This window comes from Amblyomma maculatum, chromosome 9 (assembly GCF_055883805.1).
Source record: "Amblyomma maculatum isolate TAMU_Amacu chromosome 9, ASM5588380v1, whole genome shotgun sequence".
NCBI lineage: Eukaryota > Metazoa > Arthropoda > Arachnida > Ixodida > Ixodidae > Amblyomma > Amblyomma maculatum.
In genome coordinates this window covers 15,523,254-15,548,647 of record NC_139352.1, presented here as the reverse complement: position 1 = coordinate 15,548,647, position 25,394 = coordinate 15,523,254, and the positions used below count along the sequence as shown (strand labels likewise).

The 25,394-nt window shown below is 46.8% G+C and overlaps 1 protein-coding gene and 1 long non-coding RNA gene across 8 annotated transcripts in view; one reads left to right on the top strand and one right to left on the bottom strand.

Annotated features, from left to right (window-relative positions):
- LOC146178419 (uncharacterized) overlaps positions 1-25,394 on the top strand; it is a 71,903-nt gene that overhangs the window by 24,269 nt on the left and 22,240 nt on the right. For both annotated transcript variants that reach the window (XR_014700599.1, XR_014700598.1), the window contains one exon: positions 6,743-6,924. This is a non-coding gene — a long non-coding RNA (uncharacterized LOC146178419). The remainder of the gene's footprint in view (positions 1-6,742; positions 6,925-25,394) is intronic.
- The window catches only part of Eogt (EGF-domain O-GlcNAc transferase), a 48,339-nt gene continuing 34,631 nt past the window's right edge, over positions 11,687-25,394 (bottom strand). For 2 of the 6 annotated variants that reach the window (XM_084578257.1, XM_084578260.1), the window contains exons 13-14: positions 22,432-22,518; positions 18,694-18,742 (exon numbers count right to left, since the gene is read on the bottom strand). In XM_084578257.1, the coding sequence (XP_084434383.1) occupies positions 22,433-22,518 (86 nt within the window). In that variant the 3' untranslated portion in view covers positions 18,694-18,742; position 22,432. Of the gene's footprint in view, positions 13,958-15,574; positions 15,678-18,693; positions 18,786-22,085; positions 22,336-22,431; positions 22,519-25,394 lie in introns of those variants that run through there. The other 4 variants (XM_084578256.1, XR_014700597.1, XM_084578259.1 and 1 more) reach the window with 4 other exon arrangements.

Here is a 25,394-nt window from a genome sequence, read left to right as displayed (position 1 = left end):
TAATTTCTTCTGCACATGAAAGGGGCACATACAATGCAGCAAGGAAAGATACAGCTGAGGGTAACACGAACAATGCCTGCTGCGAAGGCTCAGAAACAGTGGCTCGCAATGACGTATAGTGTATATTGTTACGACGGGGATAGTTGCCGGTGCGCCGAACAAATCGAGAAGGCAGAGTGCTTTGCTGGGCAACGGCTGAGTGATGATGATGATGATGATGATGGTGGTGGTGGTGGTGGTGGTGGTGGTGGTGGTGGTGGTGATGATGATGATGATGATGACGATGATGATGATGATGACGACGACGACGACGATGATGACCTGGGACAAAATGCCGGCTGCGTGTCCGGCACGAGAGCTTTTCCCAAGGTCTTCATCCTTGTCTTCTCCTATCGACCTCACCTTCTTCAGGACTTCTATATCTTGCCCCTGGAAAAGCCAAAGCCCCCCCCCCCCCCCCCCCCCCCCCCGGGCAAGGCAGTTAGTCGTTCCCACAAGAGTGACACGGGTTCATCCGGGTGACATGGGTGACTTCCGTTGTGACTGAAAGACGACTACACGCGTTGATGCGTGCTATTCGGTAGTTCATGTCCCTGATGCGGTCGATGACATTGCAAAGGCCAGCTTAATGCGCCAACATTTTCTGAGCTAAACCCCTCTTCCGGAAAGGTCACCAAAGCCACACTAAGCCTCCAGGGGCGTAAGACACAAGGCGATGCCGGCTTTCGGACCGAGTTTTGTAGCGCTTTTGAGAAGCGAGAATTCGCAAACGGGCGAGACGGCGAACTTCTTCGGCCCGACAAAGAGCTCTGGCGATGCACAGTTTGTCGTGGACGGACTAAGGAAGATTGGCGTCTAGAGAATACGAGGAGCACGGGCATAAGAGAGAAAGAACGGGCTGCAGTCGGTTATCTTGTTTGTTGCAGTGTTGAAGGCAAACGTTACGAACGGCAGGATGGTATCCCAGTTCATATGGTCAGATGCTATGTACATAGCATGTTGACGAATGTATGGTTTGTGCGCTCCGCAAGACCGTTGATTTGAGGGTGACGTGGTATGAATGTCGAAAATGCTACGCGCACAAAAGGAGCTCTTCCACAACATCTGCTGTAAACTGCCGACCTCGATCACAGTTGATCATCGTGCAGGTCCGTGGCGCAGGATGAGAGAACGGAACAAGAACAGGGAAACGATGTGAGCGGTGGCTGAGGGAAGAGCGATTGTTTCACAGTAGCGGGTGAGGTAGTCTGCACAAACCACGATCCAATGATTTCCGCGGAAGACTTCGAGAAGGGACCCATAAGGTCGATTCCGACTTTCCAGAATCTGCCACGTAGTGGAGTCACAGGGTGCAGCGGGCCCTGTGACGGGGACATAGGGCATTTGTGCCGCTGGCACTCAGTTCAGCTCGCCACATAACGCTGAGTCGTCTGGCACATCTTCGGCCATTGAAACTGGTCACGGGCATGATGGAGTGATCGTGCGCAAGCGATGGAGGCAGACAGAGGCGATGTAGTGATCAAAGTCGGCAGAGTCACATTCGGTCGTTGGAAGGGGAAGCCTTGAAGACAGTCTGCATCAGCGTGTTTGCGGCCTCTTGCATGAAACAGTAATGTCGCACACCTGCAAACGAAGGGCCCAGTGTGCCAGATGACCAGATGGATCACGAAAGTTGGTGAGCCAACACAGGGAATGATGGTCCGTCACAACAGTGAAATGGAGTCTCAAAATAACAGATTGAGGGGCTGGTTGGTGCTGCATATTACCCAGAAATGTGAAATGGAGTCCATAGAGGAAGCACCAAAATCATTGAACGGCGAAACCTACAGCCAGGTACTCCTGCTACGTAACTGGGTAGTTACGCTCGGGTTTGCAGAGGGAACAGCTAACATACGCAATTACAAGTTTGCCGGTTTCCAAACGTTTTACAAGCACAGCTACGATATCAATCTCACTTCCATCAGTGTGGGCTTCGATGGCACATCGCAATCCAAGGTTCAGTCGAAATGGACGTCCTTTCCTTTTGAAGAAAGGACGCAAGAGGGCCAGCTACGTCGGCAAATCGCAGGATAAATTGTCGAAAGTAAGAACACAGCCCCAAAAAACAGCTGAGTTACTTGTGAGTCTGGATCTGTTGGAATGGAGCAACTGCCGTAGTCTTCTGTGGATTGGGCCTAACGCCGTCCCGGTCGACGAGGTGTCCGAGTGCGAGCGCTTGACGTTCGCCAAAACGGCACTCTTTAAAATTTAGGAGAAGCCCAGCCTTCTACAGGCACCATAGAATAACATCGAGTCGCGTGCTATGTTCTGTAAATGTCTGTTCAAAAATAACATCGTCAAAATAACACATGAAGATGTCCCAATTGAGGACATTAATTACGGTGTCCATAAATCTTTCAAATGTGGCTGGCGCATTGCAGAGAAAGAGCGGCATCATATTATATTCAAATAAGACGTCCGGCATGACAAATGAAATTTTCTCCTTTTCCGTAGGGTCCATAGGAATCTGCCAATATCCCCATCTCAAATCAACAGAAGAGGTATAATACGCGGAGAAAAGGCAATCTGTGGCATCGTCGATTCGAGGGAGAGGATACACATCCTTTTTAGTGATGGAGTTAAGGTGTCGGTACACGATGCAGGACCTTCATGTTCCGTCTTTTTTTACCAGTATCACGGGAGCAGCCCAAGGACTGGGGGACTCCTGAATTACGACCCTGTTCAACTTGTCTTAGACTTGCTCGGTGATGAACTTGCGCTCTGGCGGCGACACGCGATACGTCTTTTGGCGGATCGGATGGGCAGGTCCCGTGCCAATCTTATGGCGTGAGCGAGACCGAGGAGACCATTGCGAGCCCTCGGCCTGCGCGAAGTCAAAAACTGGGACGTGATGGGAGAAGTAGTTCTTCAAGATCTGTCGTTTTAGTGAGTTCAGCGACGCGCTAACCATTGGAAGAAGCTTCTGGTCAGCAGGCTAGTGAGAGGTTTTCAGGGGAAGCCGAAACGAGAGCCACATAATCCAGGATAGCTGCGCTACATATGAGGCTGGTTTAGAGCCGGTTTAAATGCGCATATTAAAGTCCACAGTCCGGTACGGCCCTCTTTCAAGTATACCAAGCAATGCAGCACTAACACATTTTTCTTGGCGCACTGTAAATGAAGAGGCGCTGCAGTAGCCTCAAAAGAGTCATTTAAGGCACGACAGCGGGACACCTGGACGTACACTGCAGAATAGGGCTGTACGACGACTTCATCACACACGCACACAGAACGTCTTCATAATTTGAAGACCCTTCCAAAAGTTTATGACGAAGAAAAAAACGCTTAGCACCCCCTCCTGACAATCAATTGTAGCGCTGCACATGTGCAGGACGTCAATTCGCAAGATTACTTCGTGTGTAGATAGGGCAGTACTGCAATCTCTGACGGAAATACTGTGCATCCCAAAGATATTTTTAGGCTGCACTCCCCAACCGATAAACTTCTTTCCATTCAATTACTAAATATTAGCAGTTTTGTAAGAAATAAACAACTTTGTTCTTCATAATGTTCCTAAAATGTAAACTCAGCTCCATCGGCCGCGCTGGCTAGTTTTCCTGCAAGGGTGGCAGAGATCGGCGCCATGGTGACGTGGAACGGCGCACACGAAAAGGAGGCAGTATCACACTACGGTGAAACGCAAGAGGATGGCTTTGCAAACGGCACCTCTGGGTAGGATGATCTGGCCAATAAGCGTCGGTGTGGGACTGGACGGCAGGTCGGGTCGATGCTGTCAGAGGACTGTACCTGAACGGTACTCTTCGATTGCAGTATCGGCAAATGTGACCTACGACACCAAACTGGTAAAATACGGGAATACGCCGATCAAAAGGGGGCGTGTCATCGGGCTCCTGCATAGTGGGACGCGATGATATCCACATGATGGTTCAGGTATGATGTAGCTATTCGGCGGTCAGCGCGATTTACGATTGGAGAAAGAGCAAAGGTCTCTGCGCTGATGGTAAGAGAACTGTCATTAAATCTTGGCAGGCCTTGGCCGCGCAGTGTCCAGGTCGTCGCGGCAGGCGAAGTCAGACATTCGCTGATGTGGGTGAGCACGCAGGTGCAAGGATTGGAAGAGCATATGCGTCATCTCCGAAGCCAGTGGGCCAGGCAAGCTGCTCACGTCGTGACATCCCATGCTGAATAATTTAACGGATTGCGCACAAGACACTTTGGGATGGAGATTCGTCAATACTGGCCACAGTAGTGACATTTGCCAGCCGTCCAAACTTCGGTGCAATGCGGCGAGTCTTTAAGGTCTGGAATGTCTGGCAGTGTCAAATAACCTCGGATACCGAACTCAAGTTCTCCTTGGCGATGAGGAAGTGGTAGACGTCTACCGAAATGCCCTTGAGCACATGGCCTATTTTATCTTACTGAGTTATTTGGCTGTTTACGATCTTGCACAAGTTTAGTATTGCCTCGATATAGATGGTTCCCCCTGCTGCCCTCTGAGCGAGTGTCTGCTCGGCCTGTGTTTTCTTTGCAGTTCGGTCGCCGAAACATCCCTTGGCGGCTTTACTTCTAAGCGGTCAGGAAGTCCTCGTGGTTCTCATATCATAAAAGGCGGTCTACGTCAAGAAGAAAACGACATTTGGAGAGCTTAGCCACCGAATCCTAGCTTTTATAGGGGCTAGCACGTTCATAATCAGTGAGCCACTCATCATCTTCCCCTGCTTGACCGGCAAAGGAACGAGGACACATTTACCTATCACTCCACACCTTCTTCCGAGCGAAAAAAAACTGGACGTTTTCTCACATTTGGCAAGCCGTTAAGGGTCTAGCCTGTGTGTACCTGTAGAACTACGATCGTAAGTCGGAGAAAGAAAAGCCGAAAAAGTCTACACTTACGGCTAGTTGGTAAAATAGTCTATCCGGGTTGACAAGCTCATTGCTTCTGGTTAACTCATCAATCTTCTCGCCTCTGTAACTGAGAGGCTGTTAAAAAAGTTGAAATGTGGCACTTCCTCTCCTAGCAATAAAAGAAGAAAAAAATGTGGCAGTCATTCCGTACCTTCGTGCTGTGTCTCAGAATTTGGAAAAATTGCAGAGAACGCGGGAGTAGAAGTTGTATTTTCGTCTCCGCTGCGATTGGGTAGCCTGTGCGCACGTGTAAATGCACCGGAGAAGCATGTACAAACTATCCCCGTCTGCATTAGGAAACACCGAAACAAGTTTTTACCTTGCAAATGCAACATTGTCTACTCTCTCCCTCTGTCCTGAGGCAACTACTATGTTGGTTGCCGTTGCCGTCCTATTGACAGGCCGAGGAGACGCTAAAATAACGTACAAAATGCTGCTCGTAATATCGGGATTCATTGCCGCGATTTCGCTTGTCATCTGCAGGTTGGAAAGTGTAAAGTTGTAGCCTATCGCAAAGATACGGTCACAAGAGAGCTCTTTGAGGCTTCAGAGATTGCGAAGCTAGGTCAGGCATGCATAAGCGCTCCATCCATTTGCATATCAAAAAAAAAAAAAAAAAGAACACGAGTTTCTTGCATCATCGTAGATTTTATTGTCTTGTTTTCCCGTGTTTTTTTCTTTCTGTTTTTTTTTTTTAAATAGAAATAGCTACTTGTACTTAAACTGAGGCGCTCTGAATAAAACGTCAAAAGCGCTGTGTCTCATCCCTTCCTACCTCGTTTTTGTGCAGTTGCGCTGCTTAATTTCAAGAACTTAAAAATCGGCTTCTGACATTTTCTTCTGTTTTCATCAAAAAAATATCAAAGCCGAAGTGGCTGGATGGCGCTATTGACGTCACTTTCTCTGCGCGGCCTGCAAGGCCGTTTTTCATTTTCACGCTGTTTTCCTAGCCCGATCATCAGCACACTCCTCTTTAAAATTTCTCATAGGTCACCGCTTGCTTAATAAAGCGAAGTAGGGCAAATCGGAATATTCAGATGTCAAGCTACACTTCTAGGCATCAACATGGGTTCTGGTGTGTACACATATGAGCTTGACAGCGCCTACAATATGGCAATGCATTTTTTCAGTATAACTTATCAAGCGATCAGAAAGGACTAATGATATGAGACGATAGCGGTCCATTGGGCCTTCTGGTGTTCTTCGACATTGAGAAATTGACGATGGAGCGCATTTTACATTCAGAAAACCGCTATCAAGCTCAGAACGTGGAGTTGCCATCCGTCATGTCTATTACATATGTCAGGTGTCGAATAGCTTCGGTGGCCGCCGCGTGCTGGCACCAATTATTGTGACACGTTTTTCTCAATTGTAAGCTAAGGCAACGGCGATGGTGACGCCTTTTCGGTCGAAAAAGTTGTATATACTATAGTGTAAAAATCTATTACATACTATATTTTCCTGCCTCGCGCAGCTTCTTGGAAGCGCCTTAAGAGAAATACATGACTAGACATTTACACTCCGACAGTTATTAACACTACGGCGTGACCGCATTGCTCGGCCGGCAATTTTGGCGTGCCGTAAAGCAGGGACAGGCAGAAGGCATCCAGGAAAAGTGCGTGCACACTTTTGCTTCCAGGCGGCGGGTTTAGCGAGACGTCTGGCCGAGCATGTTTTCTACGAAGCCCCAGTGAACGAATTCCTGTGCCCCGGACTCTCTTCAGTCCGTGTTCCGAGAATGTGTGACTGTGTACTCCCTCTCCACCCAAAAATAGAAACAAACAGAGCTATTAGCGCCGATCCCACATTTTTTCTTTTTTTTTTTTTTTTTTTTCAGGCGCCGTTTTCGAGAGGACCCTGGGGTTCGTGCCGGAGAGGCAGCAGGTCATCACCGTTTTCCGAGATCCTTCATACTCCAATTGCTTGCACTAACCAATTCCATAACCAACTGTAATTGTAACAGATCACTGTCGTCACCGCCGAGAGGGCTTTGCCTTTCGCGACGGCGAAGCTAAAAAGGTGCGCTCAGTTTTCCCATTAGGTGATATCGTAATCGTCCGCAGGTCTCTGTGTCTCTATTACATCACACATAATCATTACCATAAAGTCATGAGTTACCACGTCATTCGATGAACCATTTAACATAAAGGATTCAGAAGCCAATAACTTGGGTATAATATACTGTTAAGGGTGTCTATCAAATGCATGAATTGCGTTTCATTAATTTCTCGCGACTGTACTTTGAACGCGGCAACCATTTTGACCTTGACGCTAAAGGACCTGTAGTCATTGACAGCCCCGATACGCTGGCCGCAAAAAAGGAGCAAGTGCACTTTGGAGAGAGAGAGATAACAGATACTGACAGTGCAAGAGCGTTGCGATTCGTTTCTTCAAGGAAAGATATCTGCTATGTCTGCGCTAACCACTCCACAGCGGGACAATGTGGTTGTTTAAGATATTTTTCTCTATCTTTTTCCTCTCATATAATCCTACATAACTGGACCAGTATTTTCTATAAGATGTAGCTCTAACTTAGCGCTTGTCGTTTGTCTTCACTCACTTTTTCGCGAAGGTCACCATTCGCCACGGCGACATTCGGTCTCAAAATATAAGAAAAAGAGGTGCATGGGTGTGTGTGACGATGGGCAAAAAACAAAAATAGCTCGACAGTTCTTGTACGTTTGCTGCAGTAGTCAAACTGTGGCCTTTATTAAAACAAGACATAATGGTGGTACAAGGCGGCTCTATAGACAAAAATACCTGTAATCTGTATACGATACGTATGCAATGAATAACGTTTCATGCAAAAACGGTATCCGAGCGCTGCATTTGGAGCCTTTTGTAGGATTGGAAACATCTTCAGCGATGCTGGAAGCTTGCGGGGTAACGTCCTCTTTGATTTCTCGAGGTTCACTGAAAGTGACAGTCACTCAGCGTCGCAAACGATGTAACATAGCGTTCACTCCATCCTCGATTTAGTGTTTTTAACGTACTTGATGGCGGCGCTAGATGCGGTCACACTAGCGAAATCAGCCTTCCGCTAGGCGAAAGGTTGTATTTGTAGGACGACTTTGAGAATTCCGTGGACGATGGTTACAATCGTGTAGCGTAAAATTACAGGGCAAGGATACGGTAAATTTTGCTGGATGGAGGTACCAGACGAGGTAGTACAGCTTCACGAAAAAGCGTAAGAGATGTTCTCGTTATCCACCACAAAGACCTCTCACCGATTACATGTACAGGGCAAGCGAAGACAAGCGGTGCACTATCCAAACAAATTTATTTGAAATATAAAACACCACACAAATAAACCACGTCAACCCAACTCTACTAAAATATTTTCAAAGAAAGAACACATCAATAATGAGAGCCAGTCCGGTTGATAGTCGCTGTTTTCGTGTTTTTCAACATGATGTTTATTACGCGCAATTAAATGCATGAAAGAGCAAGAAAAGCCACCACTTTTTCTTCTTATAACCATGACTTGTCAGGGATACTCATCCGCCGTGGCGCGTGCTTCGTTCATTATAACCAGGTTAAAATAGGGTGAAACATTGGCCATTTGACGCCGCGCATCCCAGGGGGTGCCACAAACCCATGTCTTCTGTGATCGAGTGCACCGTTGCAACTGAGCTGATCTCGGAGGCCATGGTTAAACATCCGTCGTTTGTAGCAGCGGATCCCAAATGGCAACACATGTATGGCTGACTCTGCAGCGTCGCATGCTTTGGTCCTATAATCGGTTTGACAGGGGTAACCCCTGCTAATTTTTTTTCTTCTGTTGTTCCACGGCAAGGGCGCCACGCTGGCTCACTCTCGAGTCCAGATGAACACTTCGACGTATTGCTCACTGTGTTATTGTGCGTGCGAGCGCGCATGTGTGCGTGTGTGTGCGTGTGTGCGCGTATGTGTGTGCGTGTGTGTGTGCGTGTCTCGGGCCACACGTTCCCACGACTCGATGGCGAAGGCCAAAGGCACGCACCGCATGGCATAGGCAGGGGAGGATGTCTTGAAGTGTAAGCGATGTCTTGGGTCGTGGGGTCTTTGGTTGGCACATCTGGTCAGTGGGATCACGTATGGTAGTTCGGGACTCTTTTTGTGTCAATTGTGGTCATGTGGCATCTCGGGTCAGTCTCTCCTTCGATCGTGTCTTGTGGTCGGGTCGGCGGGACGGGGCAGAGGAACGGCAAGGTCTTGCTGGGCCAGGCAGGCTGGGGAACAGCCATGCGATGCCTCCTAACCTTTCGCTGACGGCGCAAGAAGTCGCAGGGCGCCGAAGCTCCGGACCAGGATGAGAGGGTGATGATGAAGTACCCAGCACCTCCAACCAAAATAAGCGGCAAGCCGATGACAATTTTGAGTCACATCGTCTCTAAGGAAGGTGTTCGTCCTGATCCGGCCAAGCTGCGCGCAGTCGCAGAGCTTCCTAAACCGGTCTCACTCAGGCAACTTCGAAGCTTCATAGGTCTGTGCTCGTATTTTCGGCGCTTCGTACGGAACTTTGCTTCTATTATTGCACCCCTGACCAAGCTACTCGGGGGAAACAGTGATTTAAGTGACTGGTCGGCCAAGTGCGACGAAGCGTTCACCGCATTGCGCCATCTTTTGACATCGCCACCAATCCTTCGCCACTACGACCCGACAGCACCCACCGAGGTCCATACTGATGCGAGTGGCGTTGGCCTCGGAGCTGTCTTGGCTCAACGGAAAAACAGCTTTCACGAATACGTCGTCGCCTACGCGAGTCGTGCTCTCTCTAAAGCTGAATGCAACTACTCAGTTACAGAAGAGGAGTGTTTGGCAATTGTGTGGGCACTAATGAAATTCAGACCCTACCTGTACGGTCGCCAGTTTGACGTCGTCACGGACCACCACGCGTTATGTTGGCTGTCCTCTCTTAAAGACCCGTCCGGCCGCCTCGCACGATGGGCCCTCCGCCTTCAGGAATTTGACATTCGCGTTGTATATCGTTCTGGCCGTAAACACATGGACGCCGACGCTCTGTCTCGTTCTCCCCTATCCAGCGAACCTGCTTGCTCCACGGCGGCTGATCCCGTCCTCTCGTCTCTAACCATAGCTAATATGCCTGCGGAGCAGGCATATTAGCTATGGTTAGACATCGACATCGTGTCCACTACTTCCAACGCTGCGCCTTCTCGGACTTTACGCCGTCAAGCACCACACTTTGCCCTACGAGACGGTCTGATGGTCGACGGTGGCTTCTCATTTCCCGCCATTTGCGACATGAAATTTGCGCCTCTTTCCATGCTGACCCCCAGTGTGCCCATCCTGGTCTGGTGCAGTCAAGACGTTTCAAAGAATTTCACAACGCTACTATTGGCGCGGCATGTACGGTTATATTCGCAAATACGTCCGCTCCTGCATCGCCTGTCAGCGTCGCAAGCCATCCACACCTCGTGCTTCTGGCCCCTTACAACCCCTTCCATGCCTGGCCCGTCCTTTTGATCGCATTGGCGTTGATCTTTACGGGCCACTTCCCTGCACGGTCTCTGGGAACCGCTGGATTATCGTCGGCATCGACCACCTCACCCGATATGCGGAGACCGCTGCCCTACCTGCCGCTACTGCCCGTGAGGTTGCCCTGTTCTTGCTTCATCATTTTGTTCTTCGCCACGGCGCGCCGCGTGAGCTGCTCAGTGACAGAGGCCTAGTCTTCCTTTCCAATGTCGTTGAAGCTCTACTGGCCGAATGTCGTATCATACATCGGACCACCACAGCCTATCACCCTCAAACTAACGGGCTGACTGAGCGCTTCAATCGTACTCTCGGAAATATGCTCACGATGTACGTTGCCGCCGATCAGACTAACTGGGTCTCTGTTCTTCCTTTCGTGATGTACGCTTACAACACCGCCACGCAGTCAACCACCGGATTTAGCCCTTTCTTCCTCCTTTATGGGCGCGAGGCTTTGTCCACGGTGGATCGTCGATCCTGACTCCTCCGAGTGGACTCCACTGTCTGACGCTGCAAAGCATGTGGAGGAATGTCGCCAGCTGGCCCGCAGTTTAACATCGGAATCTCAAGGCCGCCAAAAGCATCATCACGACAAGATCAGACGCCACATGTTTTCCCTACAGGGTCCCTCGTTTGGCTCTGGGTTCCTGGCACCCAACCGGGATTGTCATCGAAATTTCGAACTGAATACCACGGCCCCTACCGCGTCGTTCACCAAACCTTCCCTGTAAATTATATCGTGGAGCCACTCACTCCCTCTTCGGACATGCGTCATCGCGGCCGCGAAACTGTGCACGTGAGCCGCCTCAAAACATACTACGACCCGCTCGTCTTGCCCTCGCCATAGGTCGCCAGGGTGGCTCCTCTTCTCTCCCGGGGAAATTGTAGTGAACGAAGAGCGGATGTCACGAAACACGAGGAAGAGAACAACGAAGTGCCGCTGCGCTGCTCGAGCTCGCTGGTTTGTGCCTAGACGGACTATGTTCCTGTGCTGTTCGCCGTGCAGCTTACAGAGGACTATATTCCGTTGAACCCTCAATAAAACCAATTTCACTATACATATATATATAAAGAAGGAGAAAGAAGAGGAAATCAGAGACGTCGCACCGAAGACGATAAAGTGAAGACGACAAAGCGGACGAAGCTCGAGCTGTCGCTGTGAAAGCTGGCCTTCGTAGCTGCTACGTAGGATAAATATATTGCTGTGCGAACCATTAAACTGCTTCCTTACAATACATTTATTTATTTATTCATAGTACCCTTAAAGGCCCTCTTTCGAGGGTATTACATAAGTGGGGGGGGGAGGCAAAAGAATATAACTCAGTAGTCACAACCTCATTGGAACAGATAAGACGATGTAAGGAAAGCTGGAGGCACGGCTGCGCCGCGTGTTTGCTTCGCGTCGCGATGGATGAATCCGGGCCGTCAGGCACTGCGGCGCAGGTTCGCCGTGCTTAACGCGCTGAAGTACAACGGTTAAGCAGTGCTATGCATCTACTTTGCATTTGATTAACTATATGCAAATCGGCCGTAATGTTTTCCCCATTAATTCGAAAGCACTAATACAGACTTTTAGAATTCCTAGCAAACTCAACGTTTCTATGCGGCGCACTACACTGCGACACTGCACACTATACTTGGAAAAAAGACAACCAAAGCACACGGGAGAAATGCGCACTGACAACTACGGTTTATTCACAAAAGAGGTACATTTAAAAACAGCCCATATTCGGGTATCTTTCATATCCCATGGCTTTGAAACACCGTAGTGAACTCCAAAAATTTCAACCACCTGGGGTTTAACGTGCAATGACATAGCACAGTATAAGTGCCTTGATTTTGGCCTTCATCGAAAAGCGGCTGCCATGGCCGAGATTGGATCCCGCGTCCTTAGGTTCAATAGCCAAGCACTCTAACCACTGAGCCACCATAGCAGAAAAAAGATGAATGGATTTAGGAATAAACAGGCAGATACCAAGAGCACCCCATTTGAGTACTGTGTGGATCGTGTCGGCATGTGCTGGTAGTCAAACTAGTAAGCCAGCAGAGCAGTTCTTTTGCACTTGGTGCTTAGACGCAGTACAAAAGGAAGAGAAAGCAGGTGATGAGACTAGCTTGCTGGTGCGGCATTAATACTGTGCAGTGCATGCTGAAGAGAGGCAAGGAGGCTTCAGCGTCCAGCCCCCACAGCCCATACCACCATCGCAAAGATGAGAACAGCCTGAAAATAATTTTCAAAATCCATCCTTGGGTTACAGGTGGCCTATGTACAACAGTATGCGATTCTGACACAAGCTCACAGTATCACCACCTGTCAGCCCTTCTAAGTCACAAGATGTGTTTCCGATTGCTGACATTTCTAGACATTTCAGTGGTGCATGTGTTGCTTCTCCGCACTACACTGCTGCAACCACCATTGGTAACTGTCTTTTTGTCTCGCAGCAGTTCACTCTCTGGTAGAATGCATTTATTTGATTTCAGAGATGCAACAGCAGACCACTCTGTGAAATGCTCTTTTAATTCTTCAGGGCATGGCCTAATTATGCCCACTCACAGAATGAAATAAGCCACTGGCAGTGTCAATCTGTAAAATACCACTGGGTTCTGATGAGACTATCAAGCTTTGTCAGACAACATGCTAATGCTTAGAACCTCTGCACTTCAACATATTTCCACCCCTACCAGTCTACATTTACCACTTCTGTAAATGCCTCTGTGGGGTTACCAGTGGGGCTAATGCTCTGCTCACAGATCCATACGCTGCTCAGCTAGCCACACTGGTGGCCGGAAGAAACAACACAAGCATCGAGGAATAGCTAAAGAGCATAACCCTTTACTGGAGAACTCCCCAATACTGCTCTCTTCCTCAGCAGCATAGTTAACACTCAGCAAGTACAGTTCAGGAGGGTGGGGAGGTAAGGGAGTGATCACCTTCTGTCGCAACTCCGATGATGCATCTGCGTGCTCTACACTCTCTTTCGCTCCTATACTCTCGATTTCCATGCCCACCACACACTGTCATCATCGCCAGAGAAAGGAGGGAAGGAGGCTGCACATGTGACATTATGGCAGGCATAGAGCTCTTGTACTCCGGCACTGCTGTAGTTTAGCCAGGAGGGAAGGAGAGCGGCGGCCACTGGAGAGGGCTGGCCTGGGTGCCCTTGGTGCAGGATGTCCTTTGTGCTTAATGCTGCACAGCAATAAAGTCCTTTCTTGTTCTCTTACATGCAAGTAGTTCTGCCGTTACGCATACTGTGGCTGTTGGCAAGCACAACAGAGAAAGGCCTCGTGTATCACAATGTCAGACACTACCACAAACTCGTGGCAGCTTCAGCCTTCACTAGCCAATCGTTAGGTAAACTGTGTCAGTGGTACCTCAAAGTGCTTCGTTAGTAACTTTGGTACACCAACTATATCACATTTCATCATGAGTTCTTTCACTGGGAGCTTCACTAATGGCTGGAGGATATGCCTTCCTGACATGGTCGATAGCCTTTCCAAGAAGGCGAATAAACTCGTCGACATCGAAGTGATAACTCGTGAACTTGGCATGAGCACCGAGAGTTGGGTGGTGTCCCTGCAGAGAGCAAGACAGGAAAGAAAAAAAAAAAAGAATAAATTTTAGGCACCTATGGCATGTGTACAATTTCAGTGCGACTTGACAAAAATAAGGATGCAGTGCAACACCACGCTTATCGCAGCAAAGAAAGCCACCACAGTGTGACATGTATGCATACATGTTTTCCCATATACAATAGAACTCCGCTATAGTAAACTAGGATAACTGAAGTCCCAGTGTAACTCCCATAGAAGACTACATTTTCCCCCATATAGTAAAGATATTTTTGATAAAAATAGGTTACAGTCAAGTGCGTCTGACCGTGGCAACATACTTCTCATGAAATGACATAGCCGCATGTGCATAACCTAGGATTGTGAAGCAAATTTTTCTCTTTTGTAAAAACAAAAACAACAATGGTGCATTTTTTTTTTTTAGATGGCTTTACCACCAGACTCATCAGTTTCGAAAAACCAACACACAGTGGAGAAGAAGGCATTTTTACTAGGGTCTTGGAGTCGTGACGCAAAGTGCGCAGGAAAAAAAACAGTAAAAGCTAGCTACGAACGTGCAGATAAGGCAGTGCGGTTCAGTCAAGAAGAGAGTAAAAGTGCAATGAGGAATAGGGAAGGGAACACGGAGCAGCGGTGGAGAGAATTGGACACACAGCACGTGCAGTTTTGCTGCGCTTGACTGTCACCTGCACCTCATTTACTGCCTCTTAAATTAGTGGAAAATGACACTGTGTTCATGCAAGACTTTGGTTTTTGCATGAAATCAAACTCTGTTGTATTCGTAGCCCATTCATGCTAAAAAGGTACTTCTATAAGATGCAAAAAAAAAAAATCTCAATTGAAAGAAGAAAAAAAAAAAGAAAATGCCACAAGGAGACGATAAGGAAAGGCTGGAAAGCTTTTTTCGAGTTGTTTTTCTTCATAAAGCAACAAGACGTGTTTAGTGGCCAGCCATTCAATTACTAGACAGAATTTTCAGGGCCATGTCATCACCAACAACTGATATACACCACCACAATAAAGTAGACACCACTATATTGTAAGATTTCTGCCATTCCAAGTGACTGTACTATTGAGCAATTCTACAGTAAATGTTACGAAGTTTTTAAAGAAGATTAAGTGTCCTAGGCAAGTGAAACTAGCTCAGTGATATGTTACTTATAATTCGTCTCACAAGATATCTGCAGCACTGCAAAAGGCAGAGGCGAGTCGGTCCAATCAGGATCAAGCGAACTGCAATAGGCAATTGTGCTCCTATAAGCCTCTCGCCCCCCAAATTGGCGAGGGTGACAGTAGGAGCACAATTCTTTATTATAGTGCGCAGAAGCGAGAGGCACTTAACAGCACAATTACAAGGGCTCCTCTGCCTTTCGCAGTGCTGCAGATATCTTGTGAGACGAAGTATAATTTGCAGTGTTTTTTCGGTACTGCAAAATATGGAAAAATAGTCGTCTATTTCGTCTTAAGAAAGACATTACAATTAAATATTGCTTATATTCCTTTTTTTTATCTGCCCTTAAAAAATTAAAAGCGCGCAAAATTGAAAATCTCTCCCTTCAAAGTGACGTTTTATTTCTGACAGCCAATGTACTGGACAGGAATGCATTCCAGCTGCACTCACCTCATCTTCTGGCTGAAGCTTCGTGCTATCTTCCCAGGTGATGTACTTGACACCCCGCAGTCGCGCCAGGTCCTTGTAGCACACCGGATCTTCACAGTTGAAGCTGCAAAACCATGCCCACTCAAAATGAACACTATCTTTGTATGAGGCATAAAAAAATAACAAGGGTTCAAGGCTGCTGAACCAAATATTGAGCGAAAGCATTAGCTGCGGGTGATAGAGCGTTCTTCTTCTTCTTCTTCTCTTTTTCTTCTTCCTCGGCCCACATATAAAGCCCCGCTTTAACCAACCGATATGAATGTGCCTTAGTGGCCTATAGGAGTAACGTGAATGCCAGGGTCCTAGCAGGCTGATTCTGATATAACCATCCCATGTGAAATGAGAGACCCAAGTTGGCAGCTCCTGCCAGCTTGAGGTCGTCTACGGGGGTCGTCTAAAGGTCAAAGGTCAATGGTGGTCACCGCCGTTCCACGCTGAAGGTTCAAACTGTAAGCAGTATTGCTTTCGCAATAAAAGGAAACGTTAATGAGAAATGTATGCAATACCCAAGCATAAAAGATGTCTGATGTAGGAATCATGAACTTGTTATCCCTCTTAAGTTCCAGTTGTTCACAGCACTACATTTTCTTTCCCCATATCAGGGTCACCTTAAGCAGTAATCACGCGGGCACTGGAATCCCTCTCTAAGCGAGGGCGACTGCGCTTGCATCACGACTTTAATGGGCTGCTGAGTGTCGCAGCTTCCAGTTTTGCGCCAATGGCCGCCGTGCAGGGGGACACACTCAGCCAGCTAGCACGAATAATCCCAGAGTCCCTGAGAGGGGAAAAAGCGCAGGGAAGGGTCCTAGCAGATAAAATCCACCTCATCCCAGTCTTTTGTATTCTACCCTTCTTCTGCAGGCCCCTTCCTTTGCAGACGAGTTTGTTTATTTTATTTTGTGCGCTTTTTTTGCTGAAGTTGCTGTCGTAATGATTTCCCTGAGTGGCAAAGAGATGCTAGTGGGTCAGAAACGGCTGTCCTGCATACTTTCCGCTCCATTCCTGTCATGCCGCGAGCTGCTTAAAACAACGACATCGCTCTCGGTAGAGTGTACTCTACTCTCGGCGACTCTCTGTTGCCCATGTGAATATGTGAGTTTGAGAGCAGGGGTGAGTTTCTTTCCACATCTTTCCACATCCATCTTCGCCAAAATCACCCACGTGAATGCCACTTCACCGCCGACAGAGACCCCCAGCTTTCCCGTCATTATATCACTTTCCCTCCCTACAGTGCTATGCACACTTTAAATGGAAAGAGGCACAAGTGCACTGCTCTTGGTGATAACAGTCACCGGAACAAATACAAACATGACATTATTCGCCTCTGCAAAGTGTTAGCATTCCCCACCATGTGCAACATACCTGTGTTTCGCCTTCACCATAGAATTTTCGCTGCCTATGCTCCTGCTCGCAAAACTTCCATGCGCCATCTCTGGTAATGTGGTAGAATGAGGCAAGAGTGTGGTGCAAAACGTCCATCGTTAGGCAAACCATGCACCACCACCTGCCCCACTGAATAGGTGGATGGATGCTAGAAGTGTTTCTCTGAAATGGGGCGGTGACTGGACTCACCAAACAGTTTTTCTTTCTGATATTATTTTCTCTAACCAATCTGTTACAAGCTTCAATATGCTACGTGGAAATTCTCTTTTATTGCGAAAGCAATACTACTCGCACTTTCAAGCCTTCGCGTGACCCGGCCGCAGTTACGTCTTACCCACGTGATGCTGTGACGTCACACACCACGTGACACACAGGCTGGCAGGAGCTTCCAACTTGGGTCTCTCGTTTCACATGGGACGGTTATGTGAGAATCAGCCTGCTAGGACCCTGGCACTCACGTTACCCCTATAGGCCATTAAGGCCCGTTCATATGGGTTGGTTAAAGCGGGGCTTTATATATGGGCTGAGGAAGAATAAAAAGAGAAGAAGAACGCTCGGTCACCCGCAGCTAATGCTTTCGCTCAATATTTGGTTCATCAGCGTTGAACCCTTGTCATTTTTTTTTAAATGCATATCCTTCCACACAATACCAGTACTGAACCACGGATGCCTTTGTGTTCCCTAGTGTTTAGCCATCAATCCTCCAAATGCTTTTTACTAACACCTACAGCAGCAACATACCTTCATTACCTCTGTACCCTAGGGGCTCGGAGATAGTGCTTGCACCTGCATCACACATCTTTACCTTCCAGCAAAATATAATGAACTGCTCTCAGATCCTTACCACAGAAATGGTTAAACCTATTTTGCAGCCTCCAATTCCAATACACCTTGATCTCACTTCAAAGGTGTTGCCTCTTTATATCACAGAGCAATTCCTCGCATTTTCTGTATTCTATACAGGTCCAGAGCCCACTCCTTTTCTTTCGAATGAATCTGGTTCTCACACCGTGCAGTTTTGACTGAGCTTTCCACTTTGCCATTCTGGTGTTCTGCCAATTTTTAATCAGTTGTCTACTCCTTTTTCGCCATTGTGAGTTAACACTCTTTCCATGAAGCTAGTTCAAATACTGTAACTGGTCATCCATTTTCATCCAGTTTCCTCACGTGCGGTTCAGGCAGTATATTACTGTCATTTCCAGTGTATACTCTTGTTTCTTTCTGATTATTCCTCTCATGCACATTATACAAGAGCGTGACTTGTACAGCAAAAAATGACGTACAACTGTGCATCCTTTTTTGCCATGCCGTCGTCAGGCTGGCTTTGTTGGGTGCCTTCAATGCCTGCTTCAGGTGCGTTGGCGAAGCCAGCCCTACAAAAACAATTCTGGACGCATTCGGGCATCACTTCCATTCATACAACTTTGATCATTCCCACCACCGAGTAATGCGGGACCTGGAGAGGCACATTGGGCCAATCAACTGTATCCACTGCACAACACGGCACCTCTGCACAGAGTACCCAACTTCTTTCAGGCAGACATCCAGCGACTAAAGTACAGATGTCACTTACTCTCACTGGTTGCTTGGATATCTGGTGTACATCATGCAAGCCAATCAATGTGGAGAAAAGGTGGGTGCCAGAGTTAGGCATGCATATGCTGAGCAGTGCGCCCTCTCACCCACAGTTTACTCACATTTCAAAAAGTACTGCCCAGTCCGGCTGGAAGAGCACGTGCGTCAGCCCTGCACCATGCATGCCAATGAGCACGTCAGTGTTTGCCATCACCTGCAGATGAGAGGCAAGCGAAGGGCAGATTGGTGTAACGTCACACAAATGCACATATCATGCCTCATCTTTTTTCATGCCTCAAGGACAAGCTATTAGACTGACCTCAGCATACACTGCAGCCATTTCTGACTAGGAGGGGCACAGGGATTACATTTGGGTCAAACACAACACTCACCTAAATGGATCATGCCCATTAGAGATAACATGCATTCAGTTAACCGCTATCCAAAAAGCTGTGTAGAAGCCAGCTAGCATGGGAAGCAATGCTCATGACTGCATTCATTTACATGCCTGGTAGTCAACGTATTTCGTTGTGGTAACAGATCCTGATCGCTTTCTCCAATGCAATTGAAACATTGTGGGGCAAAGATCCTAAGTGGGGAAAGACAATATAAATATATACATAAGTTTCACATGCATACTGGAAGCAACCAATACTAGGCTCCATTGCATTACAAGATGACATCCTCTTATAATTCAATGGAGCCAATTATTGGTTGCTTCCAGTAAGCCCAGATAAACAATTATGAGTACGCTGAAACCCTGGAACAACTAGCAATCACCAGTGACGCTTGCTGTATACATGCATACAGCAGGCCACAGCCCACTAGACTGCCATTCCAGATGGTCAGTGTTAACAATTTGGGTACTCCGAGTGTGCACAGAAAATGTTAGCATTAAACCATTTTTCCATTTTGTCTTCAGTGAAGTAAACCACCCCTGTCAAGACTGAAATACCTAGTTACCTTCTAACTAGTTTTAACAAGGTGACAAGAACTAGTTATCGTTACCTCCCGACCAAAGTTAATGGTGCAGTTGTTCTGTATACTGACAAGATCCGCCAGGACTTTGCGGAGGAAGCCACCGACACACATGTCACGGCATTCTTCCCGCTTTGTGGTATGAGCACGTCCAGCATTACTCCGTATAAACACTAGCTGAAAAATGCAAACAATGCTTCACAGAAGGCAACGAAAACATGGTTTAGTGAATGCTCTAGAGCTGCGGCAGGCATGAGAAGTAACGACATTTGTGTTAGTCAGTTCTCCAGTGGTGTACTGAGAGTTCCAAACACTGAAGTTCTCCAAGGATACTACCCACAGATTGAAGAGAACAGCAAAAAGACGAAACAAAGAGACGACACAGTACTGCTCCTGTCTTTGATCACAAAAACCAACAATGTGCCTTATTAAAAGCTCGTCACTTCATTCTTCCCTTGCGCATTTTTTTTTTCTTATGCTACTGTTTTAATTTTGGTGAAGCACTTACTAGGTACAGATTTCTAACCTGCGGGAGTCCTGAAAAAGAATAATTACCCCATATGCAGCTACTCACAGGAAAGGAGCTCCCAGCTCCCGTCCACACACTTTCAGCCAAATTGGTTCACAATGGTTGGAGACAGCGCGCAATCCTGCCCAAATTAGAGGTGCCATGCACAACAATGTGGAGCCACAATGTGGTCCTTGGACTCAACCCCAAGAAAGACAAAAGAACTACAAGGCAAAATTTTGGGCCCACATCTTTCAGGCTTACTCAAACAAAACTAAGCACCCACCTGGCTCAGTGAAACAAAGGTAAAAAGCGCGCATGTATTGAGAGATACCAATGCTCCTAATTGGGCTAGTCGGTGTAGAGATTCTGACACAGTGGCTAGTGCACAACAAGGAAGACGTACACAGAATGTTGAAGGACAGGACACATGCTATAGTTTCAACTGAATTTTACTCCTAAAAAGACGCATTTATACACAAAAATCTTCCCCCCTTTTTTTTTTTTAATCTTCCATTTTCCTTCTTAACTTGCTCCGCTGGTGCCACCTTCAGTTGTAGTTGCGTCAAGCATGATAACAAAGCCACCTAAAAACATCATGTCAACAAAATGCGCTGTGTGTGACACCATCTTGGAGTGAAAATAGTGGCAGGGCCACTATTTTCACTCCAAGATGGTGTCACACACAGCTAGTGGATGGCTGTCTTCCATTATACATATAGGGTCCAGGCTTCAATGGCCGAGGGGTTGGCACAGAAATCTCTTTGACTCACACAGGTGGCTGCCATGCCTATGCTAGACAGTACCATCACTGAGGTAGACTCTCACTGCAGAATGGCCTGTGCTGTTCATAATACATAAATGTACCCACAGATGCTCTCGAAGAAAGTTCTCTGTTAGTACGCTGTCTCCCACAGATACTCAGCAACAGTGTAGAATGGCACCCACTATCGACCCATAGCTCCTGCACACGTTGACTATGCAGCACTGAAGAGTGCAGATTTGGCTGAAGAATGTTCACAGGCACCTCAGAAACCTTTTCTCATGAACATTTCACACAGCACTCTGCCAGTGACTTCATGTAGTGTGGTTCTGTAATGAAATAACAACTTTGAAATCAGTGTTTGGAAAGATCCAGATCCGCTCTTTTTGATATCATTGCTGACAGTCTGTACAATACAATAACTTCAACCTACTTTGAATAGATATCAACAATGACCAGCAATGCATGACCCATGAACGGGCCCCAACAGTCGATGTGAAGCCTTAACCAGGGCCTTTGGCATATGTTGAGTGCGTCGCAGTGCACAATGGTATGCTTGGAAAGTTCTCTTTGCGCTCTGAGCAACAACACCGTCAATTTGCGGCCACCAGCCACGGCTTCTGGCAATCGCCTTGCTTTTCACAATGCCAGGATGCCCAGCATGAAGCAGCGTTAAGAATTTCGATGGAAAGGTTTTGGGTAAGCAGCTGAGTGGCGGACTATAATGTTCACGAAACCCAAAAATGGTTTCTTATTTTTTGTTTTCATATTTCGGGTTGTGTTGATTCGCCACCTCACCTTGGAACATTCTCTAGCGCAGCACAAAATCTTCAAAGCCATGGATGGCACAGGAGATGTTCGCTTTGAAAGATGCAATGAAACAAAGTTGCTGAGATGAAGAACAGAATTGACTGCATTCAATAAGTGAGCGACACAATAAAGGTGTTTCTACTTCTCTTTGCCTGATTTTTTTTTCTATGCAGCAAATTTGTTCTTTTTGTGCACTAAAGTTTTCTCTATGACGTTCCACCTGCCATGGATGGGCATCTAGGCCACTTATTGGAACACAGCAAAAGAGTGCAGAAAAAAATCTGCAGTCATATTTAGGCACCTGATCTCGAGCATAAAGCAAATCAGTCTTCCCTTTATTCATTTTATTGTGGCACCACAAGAACAAGGACTGAGACGAAGAAGGACAGAACAAGTGCTTGCACTTGCTCTTTCTTCATCTCAGTCCTTGTTCTTGCGGTGGCACAACAAAATGAATCTGTCCCAACTCGCCCAGTTTTCAGCTCTTTTGCAATTCATTCCCTTTTTTCTAACATCACTCAACAAAAGAGACGCCTAACTAAGACAACAGAAGTAGACAGTAACAGAATGTGCTTCCTCTTTAAGCAGATGGAAAATGATGAGCGCAACCAGATTGGCACTTGCCATTCCAAATGATTGGAGGCTGATTCCATCGTCCATTCACTTCTCCTGCCAGCAGAGCCCAGAATTCCTCCCGGCATTATGCTGCACATGCATTCAAGTTGCTACACTGCTGCAACATCATGCACCAGGCATTCAACATCAAAGCAATTCAATGAATACTGAACTACATGAACAAACCTCAATTTGGCGACGGAATTCGGTTGCATGGTTGAACTGGACACGCTGCACAGACACTCCCGGGAGCTTCCTCGCTGCAGCAAGCAGCTGAATGGACGAAGAAAGAGAGAAAAGGAAACAAGTTGTGGCGCTTTTTACACACTCGTGGTTCACTTTAAGGGGGCCAAGTTCACTCCTGAAACCACCCTTAACAATGCTTACTCCCACTACAGTGGAGAAATGGAAGGATAGACTAAAACTGTTTGTTGGACATTGACAGTGGTTATGCTTGTGCTGTCACGTTCCACAGGTTCAAGTCAGTTGGGGCTTTGACAGTGGAGAACCCAACAGCGCTCAATCCCACCATGTTACCAGATGTTTAAATTAGAACTGAATGGCTTATTTGGTGCTGTTCTGCCTTTCAGAGTATGATAATTTTTCACATCCACTTCACCTTTATACCTATAACTGCCCAATGGTAATATGTAGTAATTTAGTAATATGTGGTGAATCACCCCTGTGGTAGTGCGGGATAACTTGAGAAATGTAGTGCTGCAAGTGCTAGTCAAGCCTGACCTGTGAACAATGCTTTTAAAAAAGCACAGAGTTGGAAAATGCAAGGCCACCACCAGTATTCTTTCACATCCACCTGGTCATGAGTATTTTATGCCTGCACTCTCAACACTTGTGAAAAACCACACGGATGGCCTCCGGTACGGAGGCATGCACACTGCTAAAGCAAAGTAAATGTAGGAGGGCTGGATACCAACACCCACGACCGAAATCAACTCCCTCATGGTTTTCATCCAAGCCAAGATGAATGGGTTGGCAAGTACGAATTGGAAGTCAAGTGCAAGTAACACACTTATAAGTGTGTAAAAAGAAAAGAAGGCCAGGCTTCGTAAGCTGCAGTTAGACAGTTTTCATCCGTCCCCCCCTTTCTCCTTGAAAGACAAAATAAAGTTTGATTTGATTGTCATGGTCTTTGGCTGCATTTTTATTTTTACTTTTGCCTACAACCAGAAAGCATTAAACAGGTTTACAGCCTGCTGATGCAATGCCATGACGCTCTCCGATTTGAAAACGCCAACGTAGCCAGAGCGTCGTGAAAACGCTAACATGCTATAGCGGCGGGCTTCCCCAATATAAAAGTTCCTCCATTATGAGTGTGCAAACAGAAAGGGTGACTGGTCATTCACTCCTTCTACAACCTGGTTTTGTGCACTAAGCTCAGTGCGTTCTTTGCACACACTTTTTGCCTTATGAGCCTCACTGACTGACACAACACAATAGCTTTGGCCCCACTCATGTGTCCCCCTTGTCTGCTACCAGAAAAAAAAAAAAAGGCCTTGTATAATTAAAAAACCAGCCACCTTCTCTCATCACGGTTAGAGAGAGCATATTTAGCTTAGTTTCATTTTTCACACATACATCCCAGTCAGACAAGACACACTGAAACCTCCAACTTGTTTGAAAGCTAGTGAGTTGAAGTTAAGTGCAGTTCTGTTATTGGGGCTTACTGCAAGTGAAAGTCTTAAAAAAATATATGTCAAATTCCAGCTGACTTCCTCTTTTGCAACAGCAGCTCTCAGACGAGCAATCTTAATTCAGAAGGACACTGAAGGGGAATACTAAGTAAGGCTAGGCTGATAGAGTTGGCACACAAGAACTGGAAGCCGGACACGAGTAATGCTCTTTAGTGCTCCTAACACTTGTTTCTTTATTTCATCCTAGCTAGGAACAGTCCCGTGGTAGCAAATATGTCATTGGTACCAAAAACAACCCTTTTATGACCCAGAAGGTTGCTGAAAAGAGAAGTACCCGTGCTCGAGCAAAACTGTGCCCATTATTAAATTATTTGCAATGTTTTCGCAGTGATTAATATTCGTAGCTTGCATTTCACTGAAAACTAATTGCAGAAGATAGAAGGTGTTAAATTTTGGCGAGTGTGAAATTTTCCTGTCATACTAGTGGCATTTTCAGCAGCCATTACACTACTAGTTTACCATTAATCAACGCGACATACATTGAAAATTCCCATATTTCTCAGACTCCCATTTTCTTTCTTCAGTCACACTATCATATTTGCTGTCGCTACCTTTAAAAAGCACTCGCCTCATAGCAAGTTCAGCGAACATACCCACTCCACTTAGCACATTACACATGCTCAGTCAGCTTTCCAGAGCGGCTAGAGTTCCTGCACTGTATCGGCGGGGCATCATTTTGAGGTAACAGCTCTCAGCAGTGCTGGCTATGTCTAGCCAGAGTTGATGTGCAGTAACAGCTACAGCGCAGCAAGCCCGCTGAGCAGTATGTACTCTAGCTGCACTGTATTTAAACAGCTTAAACTTCAAGTCAGGGACCGCGTGGCATACCAGGCTGCCTCCATTCTTTAAGGCAGATCAGAGCAAGATCCTTGCATCTGTGTCAGCTTGGTAGATGATAGCACAGTAATTATGTATATTATCAGCCCGGATTTCACCGTGCCCTGCTGTGCGCCAAAGACAGGCGCAGCGGCTTCGTCTTACAAAAATAAGCGTGGGCAAGGGAAAAGTGCATGAGTGGTACCTACACTGCTCACAGAGAGTACATTTCGGATGGCAATTTTCTTCACAGCGTAGCCCCATGTCACAACAGTGACACTTGAATTCTCGAGGCGAAATGCACTCGCTATGATTGACAATAAATTTGCTTGTCTTACACCCATATGACTATGACACATGCACACTGGTGAAAAGGTGAACAGAAAAAAAAAATTTCATGCAGCAAGTGTAACGCAACAAAAATGCCAGGCCCGGCAGCTCGGTACAGCGAGAAACGCATGCAAAACGATGCCAGCAGATCTAAAGATGGGTGGTTGCGTTCCTTGCTTCCCTATAGCCTGCCCTTCTTTTCAGCAGCATTTGCCAATCCTACAGTTTTTTCTTAACATTCTAAGCAGTGAATCCCTCATGACTTGCAGACGGCATGTTTTCTTTGCCAGC